This window comes from Pseudopipra pipra, chromosome W (assembly GCF_036250125.1).
Source record: "Pseudopipra pipra isolate bDixPip1 chromosome W, bDixPip1.hap1, whole genome shotgun sequence".
Taxonomy (NCBI): domain Eukaryota; kingdom Metazoa; phylum Chordata; class Aves; order Passeriformes; family Pipridae; genus Pseudopipra; species Pseudopipra pipra.
Genome location: NC_087580.1, coordinates 64,662,283 through 64,681,413, shown reverse-complemented (window position 1 = coordinate 64,681,413; position 19,131 = coordinate 64,662,283). Strand labels below are relative to the sequence as shown.

The window sequence follows — 19,131 nt, the reverse complement described above, 5'->3', positions numbered from 1 at the left end:
GTGGGTTCAGAGGGACTTGTCAAAAGAGCAGAACATATTGATATGTTCCTTCTAATTGATGAGTTCAGGAAGTTTCTTCCCTGTCATCGCTTAGAAAAAATTTGCTGAAGAAAGCATTTAAAACTCTCTATCAATCAGAAAACTATTTTAACTAGAAAATGGCAAATACAAGAAGTACAAGAGAACACAAAACCATCACATTACCAACATAGATTTAATCAAGATGAGATGCTCTCTTCTATTCCCAACTTGCCAATTTGCTCAGTATCATATATTTCTGTGTTTTAAATGACCTCACCTCCAATAAATGAAAAGGGGATAGGAAAGAAAGTCCTCTCAGTCAGAACACTATATGTTCTAGATTTAAGGTGTATGGGGGTAGGTTTCCTCAATAACAATAAGACAGACTACACATCCTAACAAATCACAGGAACTACTGAATATTCAACATTAAGAAAGGAAATCCAGGTTTCTTTCCCAATTTAGATGAGATGGAATCTAATATACTGTCTTGGACAAACTGTAGGAAGTCCCTCCAGCAAAAGCTTCAACTGCAGCAAGATATTTTCCTGGTATCTCTTGGGATAGAAAATTGCTCAGTGCAACATTCTAAGTGACATTATTTGTTGGTATATACACATTGTTTAGTCTCCTCTTTCTGGTTTTCAATGAAGTCATGCAAATGAGCAACAGTGAATGGATACTTGTATCCTCTTCTGCTATTAGTAGCATTGTCAATGCAACTTTCAGATGTGGAAACCTCCTCCAACTACAATACTGGCAATGCACACCTACAGCAGTTGCACAACTTAAAATATCTGCCTGCCCTTTAGGTTTATAAAGATTGTCCTTTGTGGCAAACACTTAGACTCAGGTCTCATGGCTGTGAGGTTCTACAAACATTGCAGCAAAAAACAGGCCTGTGTCTGACAGAGCAATTTCTGCTGCAGTTAAAATTGTTGCATGTAAATGAAAGCCAAAAGATTCTGCAAGAGACCAGCTAAACACCCTCAATGTTTTCAAGGTTCAGCCTACTCTAAGGTATTCATGAAGTAGAAAAGTTATCCTGGTCTCCATTTCCTTCAAAAGAATTTGGAGACATGGAAATTGAAAGCTTCCAAAATATGACTTTCTCAATCACTTCTAAGAAGTAGAAACAGAAAGAATGGTTTAATAAGAAAGTAAAATCTTACCGTGTCTGAAATTCCTTCCAGCAATATGTTAATTGCTCTGTTCATGTCCCCATTACAATCATGTAGTGCCACTATGCACTCATCCTGGTTTTTCCCCGTCACTTCCATAAGCTGGCAGTAAGAGTCAGATATATTAAAATATCCAAATTATCTTCATAAGAAAATAAGAGTTAGTACCACCACAGATTCCAAAAAAGTGCATAGCTACTGTGTCAGAGCAAAATAAAATACTAAATAAACACAAATTAAATGATAATCAAGAAAGCACTCTTTCACTTTTTTTTTCCCTTTAACATTATGCTTGGAGATTTCCTATGCGGAACTTAATTCTTATCCTTCCCACCAGCACAGCTACAGGCACTGTTGATGAGGGTACTTTGGCTTCAGGAAGTACAAGACTTCACTTCTGGCACATCAATAAAACAAGTTTATAACAACAAAAAGCACTTAATGCTTCAGAGGAAGTTTTACAAAGAAAAAGTAAAGACATTTTCTTGTCTGCTGCATGAATGCATTCAAGATAATTCTCCTTCTGGGTGTACTCCTCAGTTCTTTGTGAGTGGTGATGTGTTCACTAGGACAAAATCACCAATATCCACAGAAGAACGGGACACAGATTCTCAATACTGCTTGAATTAATGGTCTCAGCCATAACTGGGTAAAGGAAGTTTGAGCATTTACACTCAGAAAACTCATCACGGTAGAGGAAATGGTGTGAGATTTCATTTTCACGGTGTAATTTATCATTTTAATGCATACACACATCTGGAAGGTCAGATTTTTTTTTAAATAATACTTAAATTTACCTTTAAGCTATGATTCTATGATTTTTACTTTTCCTGAAAAACAGACAGTATATTGGCAAACTCAGTTTACAAAGGTGACATTTTTCCCATGTGCATGTACATGTGGACAAGCTGAATGCACACTCTATTCTGACAATCATTAAGCATCAGGACCATACTAAAGAGATATAGTCTGGAAGAGATTAGCACAGATGAGTTTTGGCTTAAAAACCACCAAAGGAAAATACACCATATACCTATATAGTCATAGCTATATTGCCACACAGATTCTTGAAAACAGACTTTATAGTGCAATAAGAGCACCTTTTTCTAGTTAAACTTCTGTCCTTATGAAGAAGGTTTCATCTAAATCAGAAACAGATGCTCTAGCTCCAAAACACAAGTCAGTTTTGTTGCAGGGCATAAAAACTCTGTACCATAAGAAACATACTTGTTTCACTTTATCTTCAAAATCTGCATCATTCTTATCATAGATCATCTGAGCAAAGCGAATCTGTTCTGCTGTTGCCTGAAAAACAAATACATCCAATAAAGTTCACAAAAATAAACTATATTTTTTAGAAGTATCTCCTAGTTATCACAGAATCACAGAGTATTCTGAGTGTGAAGGGACGCATGAGGATCATCAAAGTCCAACTCCTGGCCCTGCACAAGACACCCCACCAATCCCACCATGTGCCTGAGAGTGTTGTCCAAATGCTTCTTGAACTCAGACAAGCTTGGTGCTGTGACCACTGCCCTGGGGAGCCTGTTCCAGTGCTCAACCACTCTCTGGGGGAAGAACATTTTTCTAATATCCAACCTAAACCTCCCCTGACACAACTTCAGGTCATTCCCTCAGGTCCTGTCACTGGTCACTAGAGAGTGTCCCTTTATTTTTTTCTCTCAAGGTTCTCAAAAAGAACATACACAACAAGCACAGAGGTGCTACAGGGAAGGGATTAATATCTCCTCTATGCCCATTTCATAGTTAAAAAGTTAGCTAAAACAGAAGTAATTTCAACATGTTCCAACATGTTGGAACCACAGTTAAAGGTCACCACATAGAGAAGACAACCACATAATGAAATAGAATTTACCACAGAAACTTGCACTTTGATATTACTTCTATTTAGTATCTAACACTGCAGAGATAGAGTTCTATCATAACAAACTGGCAATGGCATTTCTAAATTAACCATATCTCTGATGATGCCTGCTCACATCACCTTCTGTGACTCTCCCAACAACCACCTGACTGTAGTTTTATGAGCACTTAAAGAGATTGAGTCATGCCTCAAGATTCTGCTTGTGAATGGCTGCACTTATTTTCTTTATAACTGAATACCAGTCTCTGAAAACTGCTAAATAATCTTGCTATTGATGAAATATTTGGTGCTTCTGTGATGTTTCTGGACAACAAAGCCATGCTGGCAACTTCTCCAACAGCTGAAATACTAAAATGGATGGATGCAGTAAAGAGACATAAACCCAAATAGGCTATGGCTGCCCCAGAGGAAAAAAATTCTAAAGCACTAATGTCACATCATACAGGCCACTCATCATAGTGCGGCATCTGCAGCCTACTTGAACTGCACTCCCATGAAAATACCATATGCTACATAAACCTGGACCTCATTTGATTTCTGCTCAAACAGAAGAGGCTCATGCTAGAGAAGGCTGATACTGAAGAGAGCCAGGACCCAAAATGTGAGTTGATGTGCTGCGGAAGACTTCATTATTGAGAAGGGTATCACATCATCCCCTGAAATTCTTGACAGAAAGGATTCATCCTGGGCAGTCTCACTTCACAGGATACACACATGAAATTCTGTGCCTCATGAATTCAGACTTCGTCAGTTTCAAACTGCTTCGCTTTTGGAGTTTACCACAAATGCAAGCTCTAGAGGAGGTCTCCAAGTGTAAATCCTGAGAAGAGTCTAAAAAAATTACTCCATCATACAACATCAGCTACTTATTTGCTGAGAAGTTACTGCAGCTGTCCCAGTTCCTTGAGGGAAATGATACTTGCTTTCCTCAATGTCCCAAGACAATTAGATAAGTACTTCACATTTTCAAAGTGCCATGCTGACAGTTTCCTATGTCAGTCGGTAAAACAGAGAGCCTGCTCTGGAGTTCCCTGTGCCAGCCCTGGTGCCACCCTCCAGCAGAGAGCAAAAATAAAAGGTCTGCTGGTTTCAGAAATTAAATCCTCTTGATCCATCTTCTTGCTCTGACTTCAGCCTCCTCATGCCCACAGCAACTTTTTAGTGAAAAGATACCCAGAATAAAAACATTTAATGTAATTTCTGTAGAGACATGACAGGATATTTGACCAGAAAAAGGAAACCATTAAGATTCCTTTTTCCATAAACCAACTTTTTCCAAGTCCATGTTAGAAGAGAAAAATATACAAACTTTATAACACTTTTAAATGAGTAACAATATCTTTAGTTTGCCTGTGTAAGGAGAAAGCTTAGAAACACAGTCAGGTGCAGTATCACTAACATTTGTGCCAGTGGATTGCACACAGATAGAACTGAAGATTCAGAAGAAAAAAAAAACAACAAAACCCCACAAGATGTATTTACTATACAAACACCAAATCAGTGTCAAAAAATTTGTTTGTTTGTTTTTCCAGTGAGTGTTTCTTCTTTGTTTTTACGGCACCATTGTTACAAGTGACTTCCTAGTATCCTATAAAAAGAGTATAATTAAGTTTCAATTGCAACTAAGAAAATGGTAGCATTTTAAGACAGCTAAAACTTTACTCAAGCTTACAAGATAATCTTTGCAGCATAACAGAGTGAAGGAAATTTTTAACAACTTCGAACTACCAGAAAACAGAAATGTGCAAAACACAAAGTGACAGTAATAGGTCCAGATCTTATAATAAAATGGTATGTTTATTATCCAGAAACAATGAAAAAGAACTGTGATGTAATTTCTTAAAAAACTTAAATTATGATCAATGTGATTATGACAATGAAATCTCCATTTGAGAAAGCAATATCATTCTACATTAAAAAAATGAATCAGTGGTAATTGAACAGTAAAATCCCACATTTTTGTTAACCTGTAAAGCATAAGGAGGGAGGTCCATCCGATATCTTAACAATAAAACTACATGGTGCTCTAAAACATAACTGCTGTATATTAAATAACCATCTTTTCCACTGAAATGACTAAACCAATATCTACTATGCTAGAGGTAGAATAAGTGGACAAAGCGCAGAAAAAGGTCTGTAAGACAATGCTTAAAATCAATAAATCACAGCAGTTGACAAGGTCCCCTAGTGATACTCAGTGTAACCTCCCACTGAGAGCATGTCCCATCAGAGAAGCTGCTTGGGGCCTGACAGAGATCCCACAACCTCTCTAATCCATGACCGTGATCATGGTAAACAATTTTTTTCCTTTCAACAGCTGGAATTTCCAGTGTTCAAACTTGTGCAGTTGTCTCTGAGGCTGGCTTCACCTAGTTTAACCTTTTCTATACCCTTTCATGAGGTATCTGAATAGAAGACAACCTGGCCTTGCCTTCTTAGGGATGAACAAATCCAGTTCCCTCAGCCACCACTCATTCATCCTGTGCTCCAACCTCTCAGTCATCTTCACAGCTCCTCACTGGACTTGTTCCCATTTGCCAATGTCTGCCTTTTGCCAGGGAACCCAAAACTGGACAGAGTACTCCACTGCTGTCTTGCAAACACCAAAAAAGGAGAACCCATCACTTCTGTCAATCTGCTCGTTATACCTCCTGCAGACTTACTCGTTATAAAGCAAAAACAAATTCAACTTCATCTATTGAAAGTCACTTTCTAAACCCAGACATTAGCATGAATCATCACTATGCAAAGGACTGTAACACAAGGAGATAAGGGCTTGAGGTCACATAATATTGTACAAAACAGAAGAGCCCCTCAATGTTAAAGATCAGTCTAGAAAACAATAAGATAATTTCCCAGGGGAGTACCTCTAGATTGAGAACTGAGGCAATTCTTGAGGGGAGACCTCATCACAGTCTACAACTTCCTCATGAGGGGAAGAGGGGGGCAGGCACTGATCTCTTCTCTGTGGTGACCAGTGACAGGACCCAAGGGAATGGCCTGAAGTTGTGTCAGGGGAGGTTAAGGTCAGATATTAGAAAAAGGTTCTTCACCCAGAGGGTGGTTGGGTGCTGGAACAGGCTCCCCAGGGAAGCGGTCACAGCCCAAAACCTGCCAGAACTCAAGGAGCGTTTGGACAATGCTCTCAGGCACACTGTGTGACTCTTGGGGATGATCCTGTGCAGGGCCAGGAGTTCGACTTTGATGATCCTTGTGGGTCCTTTCCAACTCAGCATGTTCTGTGATTCTGTGTGAATTGAATATAAATTTGAGAAGTACCTAACAAGAGAATAATGAGTTGCCAGGAGCAGAGACATTTTGTACTCTGTAACACAGGCAAGGACACAACTTTGCTTCTGAGAACCAAGACAATGGAGTAAGAGCTTAATTTCAATCTCCCTGATACTCAAAATAATTACAGTCTGCTAGTGAAAACCCATCTTCATTTCACTTTGTGAAGGCACTGCACAAGAAGTTTAGGATTTTGTGAATATGCTGCATCATGCTATAGAACACAACATGCATCTAACAAAACTTTTCCCGCCCACCCAAATTCCTTAATTGACCAGAAATCTTCTAGCATCATGAAGCTGGCATATGAAAGCTGAGCTCTAAAGACACTAAGGTCACAAGACAGAAATCCTGACAGGGACAGGCATAGAATTCCTCACTATCAATAAATGTTGCTGAAGAACGCAAAGCTCCTCCAGAGACAAGAATACAGGGACAACTTAATGCTGTGCTGGATAACTAAGCAATTAAAGCAAGATATCAAACATAGTCTTCCAAATTAGACTGTGATATCCCCCCCCACCTTTTCTCAGTTTTTACTGACTTACAGAAGAAAAGCATATCATTGCATGCTCACTTTAAACTCAAAGAAGATTATATGGTAGCACATACCTGTATTACTTGTTTCTGTGGTTGTGTTGGCTGTGTGGTTGAAATTTGCATTTTGTCCCAAGTGCCCCGGGTACGTTCACTGCTCACCGAAGTCATCATATACAGTATATACAAAACAATGTATGTACAAAATAGAAAATCTGAAAGGAAAAAAAAGAGTTAAGGCAGGGTACTGATTTGATACCCATATAACATACAAATGTAGTAGCTTGAACTCTTCCAGCCTTTACCACAAACTCTATACAGAGACTCCTGAGAAAGCAGCTTTAATACACTATTATTGAATTTATTGAAATCTTTACAGTAAAGAAGGAAATAAAGTAGATAAAAAACATTTTTGTCAGCTGACTGGGATCTGTCTAGATCTCTACTTCCAGACAACATCAAAATCTCACAGGTTTTCCCAGTTATTTAACATATAGACTTTTCTATCTGCTACTCGACTGAAATTCTAGCTCCAGCTGTATCACTCCTTAAATTTCTTTAATGTCTACTGTCTTGTTTTGATGCCTGGAATTTAACCACTCTCATACCCACTCAGAATGCTAACACAGAAGTCACATTCATAAACTAGGCCGTTCCTTTCTTGTCTATCATTAAACTGCTTTCCTGCACATATACATGAGGTCATGGTCAATGCCCACTCTACTTCTTACCTCTCATTTATAAGAGAAATTATGATCCTGAATTAGAGAACTATACCTCTATGTATTGGGTCTGGCTGAGCTGCAGTTCATTTCCCCACAGTAGCCCCCACAGTGCTGTGTTTTGCATTGGCAGCTAGAAGGGTGTTGATAACACACCGGTATTTTGGCTACTGCTGAGCACAGCACCAGCACTGTAACATTCCTTCCTTAGCTGAGGGCAAGATCCTGAGAGGGGACCCAAGTAGGCCAGCTGACCCAAACTGACCAAAGGGATATTCCATACCATAGGACGTCAGCTCAGATATAAAAGCTGAGGCATGGAGCAGGAAGGGGGGCACTCATTGTCTGATGGCTGCCTGCTGAGAAACCGTCCCACGTACCCAAGCCCTGCTTCTCGGGAGTGGCCGACCATCGCTGCTCATGGGAAGTAGAGAATAAACCCTGCTATCTTTCACTTCTGTGAGTGCAAGCTTCACTTTGCTTTTTGCTTTAAATAAACTGTCTTATCTCAACCCACGAGTTGTTTTTTTTCCCACCTTGCTCTCTCTCCCCTGTCCCTCTGGGAAGGGGAGTGATAGAGTGGTTGGGTGGGCACCTGGTGTCCAGCCAAGGTCAACCCACCACACTCTACCACAACTAGCTTAGGAATTTAGTGGTCTCTGACATTTGTAAGGAGCTGTATCCTAATCAACTAAGGAATTTATGTTTTCCTGGACTTTGCCATTTTGATTAGTTTAGTGTCAGTAAATGAAGATAAAAAACTCGAGCTAATTGAAAAACGCTGAGTGTTGCACCTAGAGGAAATTAACTCAAGAAGGCCTGCACACTCCAGAAAGCTTAATCAATAGAAAGTTTTTTGCTAAGAAGCAAATTCAGTAAAGAATTGTTTAAATAGAGAAGAGACTTAGATTAACTAGTGATGAATGTAAGCGTCTTATAGCTAGAACAATCAGATAGGAGGCTAGAGGTCAGCAAAATTAATCACACATGCTAGGGAACCTGCCAACATGGGCCAGGTCACTCTGTCATGGTTTGAGAACCCCAAAATCTAATTCCCTAGTCCAAGCCCCCTCCCACATCTCAACCCAATGTGAGATGGGTTTTCCAGGCACCACACGAGACTCAAAATGGGGGAAAGGGAATATATTACAATGACTGTACAAATAAATACTACAATACATTATATACAATCTCACCTATCTCTATGTAGTGGTTTGAACCAGGTTTTCCCCCTGAAGCTAAGAAAGTGGTAACCCCCAGGGGTGGTAACACTAGAGATTTGAACCAATCTGCGCTCCTGTGAAATATAAACATACCGCAACCAGACCGGAAGAAATGAGTTGTAGTTTGGTTGTAGAAGTGGTAGCCATGTTCTGAAGCCACGAGGAGCAAAGGGCAGAGCCCCTGGGGGCTCTGGTCCCCCCCGGCCCCCAACTGGGGGGACTGCAGAGACTTGGAACAATGTTAGACTGAGCTAAGTGTCTGTAGTTAAGCTGGGAGATGTTTTCTCCACCGTGGGCAACGGAGACAGAACAGAAGCAGAGATGCAGCGTCCAGAGACTCTGGCTAAAAGTCAACTGATAAGAACTGAACCGGAGAAGCAGCAGAAACAGCATGCAGCTGAGTAAGGAAGACACCGAGTTGTCTCGGAGAGCTGAGAAAAGAGAGTCAGCAGCAGAGCTACAGAGTTTTGGGGGTAAGAACTGAACCAGACCCCCCAAACTCCTTTGAGACCTCCGAGAAAGGAGGGACATATTGGAGAGGAGTTTTGGATATGCAGCACCGGAGAGAGAGAGGAGATAAGAAGCTCAGTCGTGCTGAGATTTCAGCCAGGACGGAATGCAGAGAGGGTGACCTTGGGGGCCCTCCCTTGCTGCAAGCTGCAAAGAAGCTCGCAGCCATCCTGAGGCAGGGCACAGAAACTCTGCAAGAGGCTTAAGTCTCCTGAAGATACCAGACTGCCACGAAGACCTCCTGTGTTTCGTGGTATGACCGTGGTGGAACGACCTTTGTCTGGGGTGAACGTAGCCCACGGAAGACCCCTTTGCCTGCGTCAAAGGGCCGAAAGGGGCTTGGATTTTCCCCCTCGTGAGTGCTGGCAGAAATCCAGTTATCAGCTGCTGCATGTGAAGAAGACAGATTGCTGCTGTAGAAGATACTCCTGCTTAGAGACTAGAAGGGATCTGTTCTTCTTCCCTCCTGGACTTTTATTTGGAGGGGAGAAGAGATCTGATCCATTGTAAATACTTATGTCATGGTAGAGATAGTTGTGATCATGTATATAATGTATTATAATATTTATTTGTACAGTCATTGTAATATATTCCCTTTCCCCCATTTGGAGTCTGGTGTGTTTTGTCTGGAAAAAACCCATCTCACATTGGATTGAGATGTGACAGGGGGCTTAGACTAGGGAATTAGATTTTGGGGATCTCAAACCATGACACTCTACCATGACAGAATAGTATTTACAATGGATAAAATCTCACGAAGATGCCCCTGCACTTTGTGGTATGATGTGGTGATGCAAGCTTGTCCCTGCTACGCAGTCCACAGAAGAGAAGACCCTCGCTTGAAGACGATGGACCGAAGGGCTTGGATACCCCCTCGTGTTGTACTGGTAGAGATCCAACTACAGCTGCTGCATGGAAGAGAGAGAGATAGACTGCTACTCTGAAGGCAATGCTGCTCTGAAAGTGAAAGGATCTTTCCTTCTTCCCTCTTCACTCCCCGTTACTGAGGGAATCCTCGTTAGTTTCTTTTCCTCCGCTGACTAATATGCTTAAATTCAGTGGGTCGCCACGTCTGATCTGAGGTCACAAGACTCCACGTAGGAGTGGAAGAGTAAAGAGGGCTCACAATCTGACTGTATTCTGGGATATGCATCCTCCAGAAGCCTATGGCTCCCAGAAAAGCTTGGGTGTCTTTCTTGTTTGTGGGTGGAGATGTTGCTACAATATTGTTGATTACGTCTGTTGGTATCTGGCATGGTCCATCTTGCCATTTCACCCCTAGGAATTGGATCTCTCGGGCAGGTCCCTTGACTTTGCTCTTCTTGATGGCGAAACCGGCCTCAAGGAGAGGCCCCAGCTGGGGGCTGCAGGGACTTGGAACAGTGTTAGACTGGGCTAAGTGCCTGTAGCTAGAAAGTTGAAGGAGTTTTCTCCACCTTGAGTGGGCAGCAGGAGCAGCGGCAGAGACAGCAGTGAACAGAGGCTATGGCTGAAAGCCAACAGATAAGAACTGAACTGGAGGAGCAGCAAACAGCATGCAGCCAAGGAAGACACAGAGTTGTCTGAAGAGAAAGAGAGCCAGCAGCAGAGAGAGCAGACCTAAGCTCAACAGAGTTTTTGGGGTAAGAACTGAAACCAAAGACCCCAAAACTCCTTGGAGACCCCTCCTAGAAAGGAGAGGATGATGGACTTTTAGTCTTGGAGTGCTACAGCACTGCAGGAAGGAGCTGAAAAGCTCAGAGAAGGAATGCGGAGAGGGTGACCTTGGCCCCCCCACTGCTTGAGACAGAGCACAGAGCTCTGCAAAGGGGACTTGAATCCCCTGAAGATACAGATCATCATGAAGACTCCCGTGCTTCGTGGTATGACGTGGTTGTCTGGGTGAACACAGCCCATGGAAGATAAGACCCTCGCTTGAAGACAAGTGGTCGAGGGGTTTGGATACCCCCTTGTGTGTACTGGCAGAGATCCAGATACAGCTGCTGCATGAGAAGAAGAGAACCGGCTGCCTTAAAGACACTGCTGCTCTGACAGTAGAAAGGGATCTTTTCCTTCTTCCCTCCTGGACTTTTATTTGGAGGGGAGAAGAGATTGGATCCATTGTAAATACTTTTATGTCATGGTAGAGGTAGTTAAGATTGTATATAATGCATTGCAGTATTTATTTTGTACAGTCATTGTAATATATATTCCCTTTCCCCCATTTTGCATCTCGTGTGGTGTCTGGAAAAACCATCTCACACTGGGTTGAGATGTGGGAGGGGACTTGGACTAGGGATTTTGGGGTTCTCAGGCCATGACACACTCAAAGGACACGAGGAAGACTTCGACGATGAGGAAGTCAGAAGTCCCCTTTCGAGCCCCCTCTTCACATTCCTGCCAGAAAAAGGACGCTAGACAGCAGTCTTGCTCCATGAAAGAACATCAAGATGAAACCAGAGAATGGGTTTATGATGTAATGGGGTGGGTGGATCTTTGGAAGGAAGCTTCAGATGTTACAATGTATTTAAATCCTGGAAAACTGTACCAAAATGGGCACGTATAGAGAATTATTCCTCATGACCCCCAGCATGCTGCATTAAAGGAATGTCCAATTCAATGACACTTTGTCGTTGGATTTGATTACTGTGTTTCATTCCTTACCTTTAAATACAACCTCTGAAGCCAATATTATTATGTTCTCCCTCATGCTTAAAGAAATTAATTTAGAATTTAAAGGAATTAATTTACAAAACTATCTATTACCCTGCTTTAAACATACCTTGGTTGTATGGCAACAAAGAAAACAACAAGAAAAACCACACCCCTGCACATCAGTACTATCCCATTTGTGGCAGTCAGCTTTCATTCTCGTTCATCCTCTACCATTAATTTGAAACAAGAAATTTATTATTTCTCCTGTGTTTTTACAACATCTAAAACAAGGTTAATTGACAAGTATGGTTTATAATAGTAATGATAATTGGAAAGAGGTCTCTCGACTGGTCAAAACAGTCTTGTCAACTGCCTGCTTTCTGTCCCATGACTCTGGGAAGTAAAACCTGCAAATTTAGGGAACTAAGGACAACCTACAAGTGGTGTACCTGGGCAGAAGATGTGCAAACAAGCAGCAAAGTGCTTTTACTGCATCCCTGTAGCTTATTAATGTAATATAATAAAGCACGACTCAGCAGCTCAGATGGCAAGCAGCCAAATTTCTTATTTAAAAGAAAATGCCACCTTATATACCCTTCAGGGAGCATGTGATTTGCCTAGACCCAATCACAGTAGAACACATATTGCCCATGTGTGTCAGTGTAGTTCTGGAGACTACGAGACCGAGAATGCTTCACCCTGCATCCCTGGGGTACGCCTCCTACACAGCCCCAATGTATGAACATGCCTCAGCACAAAACTCAGGGCAGCAGCTTTGGTGCAAGCTGGCTAGCACCGAATTTGGTGCACAATAATGCTCAGATGAAAACTGAGCACACTGCTGTGATTGTATGGACGTGTTCAATACCCAATTGCTCACTAGCATTCACAAGGAACAAGTCATCATCATCATGGCTAGGTTTCCCGAACGAAGATTTGAGAAGGATTCTATCGACACTTGCTACAAGCACGCAGATGCCTAAAAAGGCCAATGCGAGATAGACAAGTCAGGTTGCAAAGGGCACAGTGGAGTCTCCTTAGGCGGTATTGGCAAGACACGGTTCTTTCTGCATTGCATTATCTCCTCAAGAATGATTCTGCATGTGTTGTCAAAAGAAGCAGCAGCATTATGTACAGTGTGTCTCCATGTCTCCCGATTGGAGGCCAGAGTAGACCAATGATGGTGATCAGTATGGTCAAAGCTGAGATATTGTTTCAGGGAGTCCTTGTATCTCCTCTTTCGGGCTCCTCTCTTCTGGCAGCCAGTGGTAAGTTCACCATAGAGCATGATCTTAGGGAGGCAGTAGTCCTTCATCCTTGAGACGTGTCCTGCCCAACGCAGCTGTGTTCTCAGCAACATGGCCTCAATACTCATAACCGCTGCCTATTCAAGAATAGACTTATTAGTCACGTAATCAGTCCAGTGGATGTTTAGGATTGTACGGAGGCAGCGCTGATGTAAGTGTTCTAAGAGATGCAAGTGGTGGCGGTAAACGACCCATGATTCAGACCCATATAAAAGAGTAGACAGTACAATGGCTCTGTCAACACTAATCTTGGTACTTTTCTTCAGGTGTTTATTACACCAAACTCTTTTATGGAGTTTTCTGAAAGCTCTATATGCCTTCTCTAACCTGTTGCCTATCTCTTTGTCAATCTTACCATCCAAGGAGATGATGCTTCCCAGATAATTAAACTGTTGGACTGACTTGAGATCTGATTTGCCAGTGATGATGTGGGAATGATGGAAGGCTTCCTGAGGTGCAGGTTGGTAGAAAACTTCTGTCTTCTTCAAGCTGACTTCCAGCCCAAAAAGCTTAGCAGCATCTGCAAAGCAGGATGTTAAACGCTGCAGAGTTGCTTCTGTGTGGGCGACAAGGGCGACGTCATCAGCATAAAGCAGCTCCTGGACAAGATGTTTTAAAGTCTTAGTATGGGCCTTCAGTCGCCTTAGGTTGAATAGGCTTCCATCGGTATGATATCGGATGTAGAGATACCATCTTCTTCATCGAGGTCTGCCGTGGCCCTCTGGAGCATCATGCTGAAGAAGATTGTGAATAGAGTTGGTGCAAGAACGCAACCTTGTTTCACACCACTGGTTCTTAGAAACGGCTCAGAAAGTGCGTTGCCATATCTGACTTGGCCGTGCTGATCCTCATGGAGTGAGATGATCATTTTGAGGAACTTGGGGGAACATCCTAATCGTTCCAAAATCTGCCACAGATCTTTTCTGCTCACGGCATCAAAAGCTTTGGTGAAATCAACAAAAGTTACATAGTCCTTTATTCTGTTCCCTACACTTCTCTTTCAGTTGACTGAGGTGCTCCTATTGGCTCTGAAACCACATTGGCTTTCAGGTAGAATTCCTTCTGCGATAGCAGGTATTAATCTGTTCAAAAGTATTCTTGCAAGGATTTTACCAGCAATGGAGAGCAGAGTAATACCTCGGTAGTTTGAACAGTCTGATTTAGCTCCTTTCTTCTTATACAAGGTAGTGATGACTGCGTCATGAAGGTCTGATGGTAGTTTGCCTAGTTCCCAACAGCGCACCACAAACTCATGAAATTTAGTATGGAGTGCAAGACCCCCATGTTTCCAGACTTCAGGTGGAATTCCATCAACCCCAACTGCCTTGCCAGTTTTCACCTGCTGTATGGCCTTAAGAGTTTCTCCCATAGCAGGGGCAATATCCAATTCATTTTTCACCGGTTGTTGTGAAATGTACTGAATTGCTGAGTCTTGGACTACACAGTTGGTACTGAAAAGAGTCTGAAAATGTTTGGACCATCGATTCAGAATGGAAATTTTGTCTGGGAGAAGCATTTGACCATCTGCACAGAGTAAAGGGCTTTGAACATGGTGTGTAGGTCCATACACTGCTTTCAAAGCCTCATAGAATCCTCTGTGCATAATTGAATCTTTTCTGCTAGATTGATCCACCACTTGTTCTGGATGTCACGAATTTTCTGTTGGAGCTTGTTGCATGCAAGACAAAAGGCTGTTTTTCTTACATAACAAGATGGCTGAGCAAGGTGTGCTTGGTGGGCAGTTCTCTTCTTTACCAACAATTCCTGGATCTCTTGATTGTTTTCATCAAACCAGTCCTTGTTCTTCTTGAAGGAGAACCCTAAGGATTCTTCAGAGGACTGCTCGATGCTGTTTTTAACATGGTGCCAAAGCACTTTGGGAGAGGGATCTATGGAAGGATCTTTGAGTCTAGTTTGAAGATTTACCTGAAAGCTGCCTCTCACTCTAGCTGTTTGAAGATTGCTAACTTGGAGTCTCCTCCTTGGAATACCACCCCTTTTAGGTTTGAACTTAAGGTGGAAGTAAAGTTTACAGTGCACAAGTCAATGGTCTGTTTGACATTCTGGGCTAGGCATCACTCGGGTATGACGAATATTGTAGAGGATTGGTTAGAAATGCGAGGACATATGAACATGGCTAAGGCTATGGATGAGCTGCTAAAGTATAAGACGCAGTCTGACTAGGCCCATGAGAAAGTCTGAGATAGCAGGGCCGTGAGAAAGCAGCAGCGTCCTTGGGTATTCTAAATTGAGCTGAAAAACAGGAGCTAGGCATTACCAAAACAGAGACACTTAACGAGCCACCTGTGTAAACAATGAAAGACAGTTAAGATGATATCACCACCTAACTGAGCACCAATAATGAGCCTAATTTCTGTAATATTCACGAACCTATTATAGAGTGTATATTAAGCTGTTGTCAATCTACAATAAACGAAGTTCCTGGATTCTCACATTGAGGTGTCTAGAGCTTTCCGTCGCGACAGAATATCGGGAACATTTCTCTGTCGCACTGAAACATAGTCAATGAGGTGCCAATGCTTGGATCGAGGATGCATCCAGGTTGACTTCAAACTATCTTTCTGCTGAAAGATAGTGTTGGTGATGGTGAGCTGCTGCTCCCCACAAAACTCTAGCAGAAGGAGTCCATTATCGTTAGAGTTTCCAACATCATGCTTGCCTAATACTCCTTTCCAGGCTTCAAAGTTCTTACCTACTCTGGCGTTGAAATCACCAAGGATTATGATCTTATCATCTGCAGGAACCTTTTGGGTAAGGCGGCGCAGGTCTGTATAAAATTTATCTTTTTCGGCAGGGTCAGCTTGGAGAGTTGGGGCATATGTACTAAAGAGGACAACATGTTGCTTGTTGTGTAGTGGAAGGTGTAAGGAGATAATGAGATCAGAATGACCTGTTGGCAAATTTTTGAGTTTAGAGACAATAGAGTTTTTAATCATGAAACCAACACCTGAAAGATGACTTTCAGTTCTGTGTTTACCTGACCAAAAGAGTGTATAACTGGCACCATGTTCTCTAAGGCTGCCTTCCTCATGGAGATGAACTTCACTGAGAGCAGCCATGTTGATGTTGAGATGTGACAGTTTGTGGGCAATTAGGGCAGAACAACGCTCAGGACGACCACTATCCGCAGTATCAAGCATGGTTCTGATGTCATGCTAGTGTCATGTCTGAAGCATGCTAGTGTCAATTTGGGTAGACCTTTGAAGGCAGGTGTATGCCTTTGTCTCTTTATCTTTATTTGACCGCTTCAGAAGACGCCCGTTGGCCACGGTTAGCCAGCTGGGTGAAGGGTGGAGATGAGCTTTGGTTAGGCCACCTTTTCTAGGCCCCTCTCCGTGTGGAGCAAGCAGTGCTCTCTTTGAAAAAGGCTGCTTGGTCATTCAGGATGCTGCTGAAAGAGACTGTCATCTCTAGGGTCAGTCTCAAGTGACCAGTGTCCTAAACTCCCTGCATGCAGGGTTGGGTCTGCGGCTTTCAGTGCACCTTATCACCTGCCGTTTCGACCCTCGCCTGTCGCTACAGGGCTTTACAATTGTGGATTTATCCTTCGAGTCTGCGCAGTGGATTTTTTAGGTGAGGCACAGCATGTGCAGAACTGGTCCCACCCTTAACTCCTAAGATTCATCTGCCAGGGCCTAGCAAGCTTGGATGGTGGCAGCGAGGTCCTCAGGGGGTAGTTGTAATTAGAGTATCCTTCTCTTGGATGGATGGCCTTACAGGGCTAAGCGAACTCCATCTGTCAGGGTTTGGAATTAGAATTGTCCTTCTCCTAGGATGACTGCCAGGAGGCTAGTGAGCCCATCCTGCCCATGAAGACATTTTATCTGACCCTTCAGTTTTGACCTGTCTGGCATGGGAGACCCTGCCGAAGGCATGTACCACGGCCAGCATAGTTCGCAACCTCATAAGGGCACACAAACTTCTCCCCCACTAAAATGATTTGGATGAGCCTTTCTCTCCCAACTTTTAACCCCCAGTCTCCTACACTCAAACCCAAGGACATTCCCTTGCCCTAAACACCCTTCCAAGACACTATAATTCCAAAACAAACCATTCCTGGGCAGAAGCCCAGCACATCCCACCCTCACTACAACAATGCTGGAACAGGGAGTGATCCTGACACACACCCAGGTGGGACAGGCACACAGATAAGGGGTCCCCGCACCTATCCCAGAGCCCCAGTCCAGCCTAAAGCCCCTAACCCCAGAAAAACACACTCTAACCTTAACCCCCCCCATGTCACCACAGGCCTTTCCTAGCACCGCACACCCGCAGCCCTCCAAATGGGACTTCCCCGCCCGCCCTCCCATTGGCCCTAGGATCCCACCGTCCCACTCGGCCCCCTCCCCCAAACAGGACTGCCCCACCCACCCTCCCACCGGTCCGGAGATCCCTCAGGCCCACCCGACCCCCTCCCAGTATCCTCCCAGCCTGATCCGACCCGGCCTGGCCCTGCAACCTGGTGACCATCCTCTACGGCAGGCGGCCAAGGAACAGGTACTCAACAATTAAAGTATCAGTCAGCTCATCATGATTTGAGCCTACCACAATAAGCAATGAAAAACATAAAAACAAACACCCTTAATAGAGAACATGACAGAGAGCACTAACCTCTCTGAAAGATAAGCTAATAGCTTCACATATGATTGTCTGGAATTAGTCCACTGTGTTTTAAGATATCTTAACTCCACCGGGTCTCAATTTGCTATTTGAGCCTTGTTTGTTTTTCAGGATGAAAGGATACTTTAAGGAAAAAGGCATGCACAAAAATATCTGAAACACTCCTGGGGGGATTAAGTGGCACAGCTGTGGAAACAGAGCCCAAATAACCTGAACCTGATTTTTAAAGAATATCCTCATCTTGCTGACCATGCAACCCATGAGCAGCACAATTTGATAACAGGTCTGAAGCAGAAAACCAGTGAAAGTGAGAGCCTCTTCCTGGCGGCAATATAAACTTGCACTTGCTTCAGACAACCATGGAAACACCCTCAGTTTGATAGTCCCCATCAAGCTAATATGGACATGTTATAAACCATTTCAGATGCAATACAGTTATCTTAATAGTACAACTGGCAGTTTGATATTAAGAGAGCTTCCAAAATAAAGCTATTTTATTTCCGCTTAGTTAGCTCCCACTATCTACAGGCAGTGTCCAGACACAACAAGCAGCCCAGCACAAGGAGCAGCTGAAGGTCCCTGTTCCACCACCACCAGTACACCAACGAGGGCAAGATTGCACCTCCCTGTCATGGGTGTGCCTTCACCAAACTGGGCTGAGGCATCACACCTACTATAAAGTACCAAAGCAACAGGAAGAAGGAAGGCAGTTAGCCACTGCCTTCGAATTACCATAGTAACTACAATTTTAAATATTAAGTGGGATATTACTAATAAGATGGGGATGTAGCAGGATGCTCTGCCTGGAGTGGGGGTAAAACAACTTAAACAATATCCTATTTGCAAAACTATCAGTGGTGAATGGAGAAAAGGGTGTTGTGCTGCTTTTGGTGAAGAATGCTGAAACCAGTCTGACTCATCAACCCCAAAGTTAAACATCCTGATAGTGAGGTGAAGATGTGGCAGACCTAGTAAAGTATCTGAGATAATGGAACCAACAAATGATAGTACTGATAACTTATCTAAAAGCTTCTGAGCTGACACAGCTGGCCCAGAAACATATAACTGACAGTCAATCACTTTATAGGATTATCTCAGTCTGAAGAGACTGGAATGTTTGCTGAAGAGGATGAGTTATAAGATAGATCAAACTCCTCTCTCTCAGCAATTGTAAATTCA

At 42.9% G+C, this 19,131-nt stretch overlaps 1 protein-coding gene across 1 annotated transcript in view; it reads right to left on the bottom strand.

Moving 5' to 3' along the window:
- The window catches only part of LOC135404386 (ubiquitin-associated protein 2-like), a 203,776-nt gene that overhangs the window by 144,752 nt on the left and 39,893 nt on the right, over positions 1–19,131 (bottom strand). The window contains exons 2-4 of the mRNA XM_064639113.1: positions 6,991–7,130; positions 2,430–2,507; positions 1,194–1,304 (exon numbers count right to left, since the gene is read on the bottom strand). Of these exons, the coding sequence (XP_064495183.1) occupies positions 1,194–1,304; positions 2,430–2,507; positions 6,991–7,089 (288 nt within the window). The 5' untranslated portion in view covers positions 7,090–7,130. The remainder of the gene's footprint in view (positions 1–1,193; positions 1,305–2,429; positions 2,508–6,990; positions 7,131–19,131) is intronic.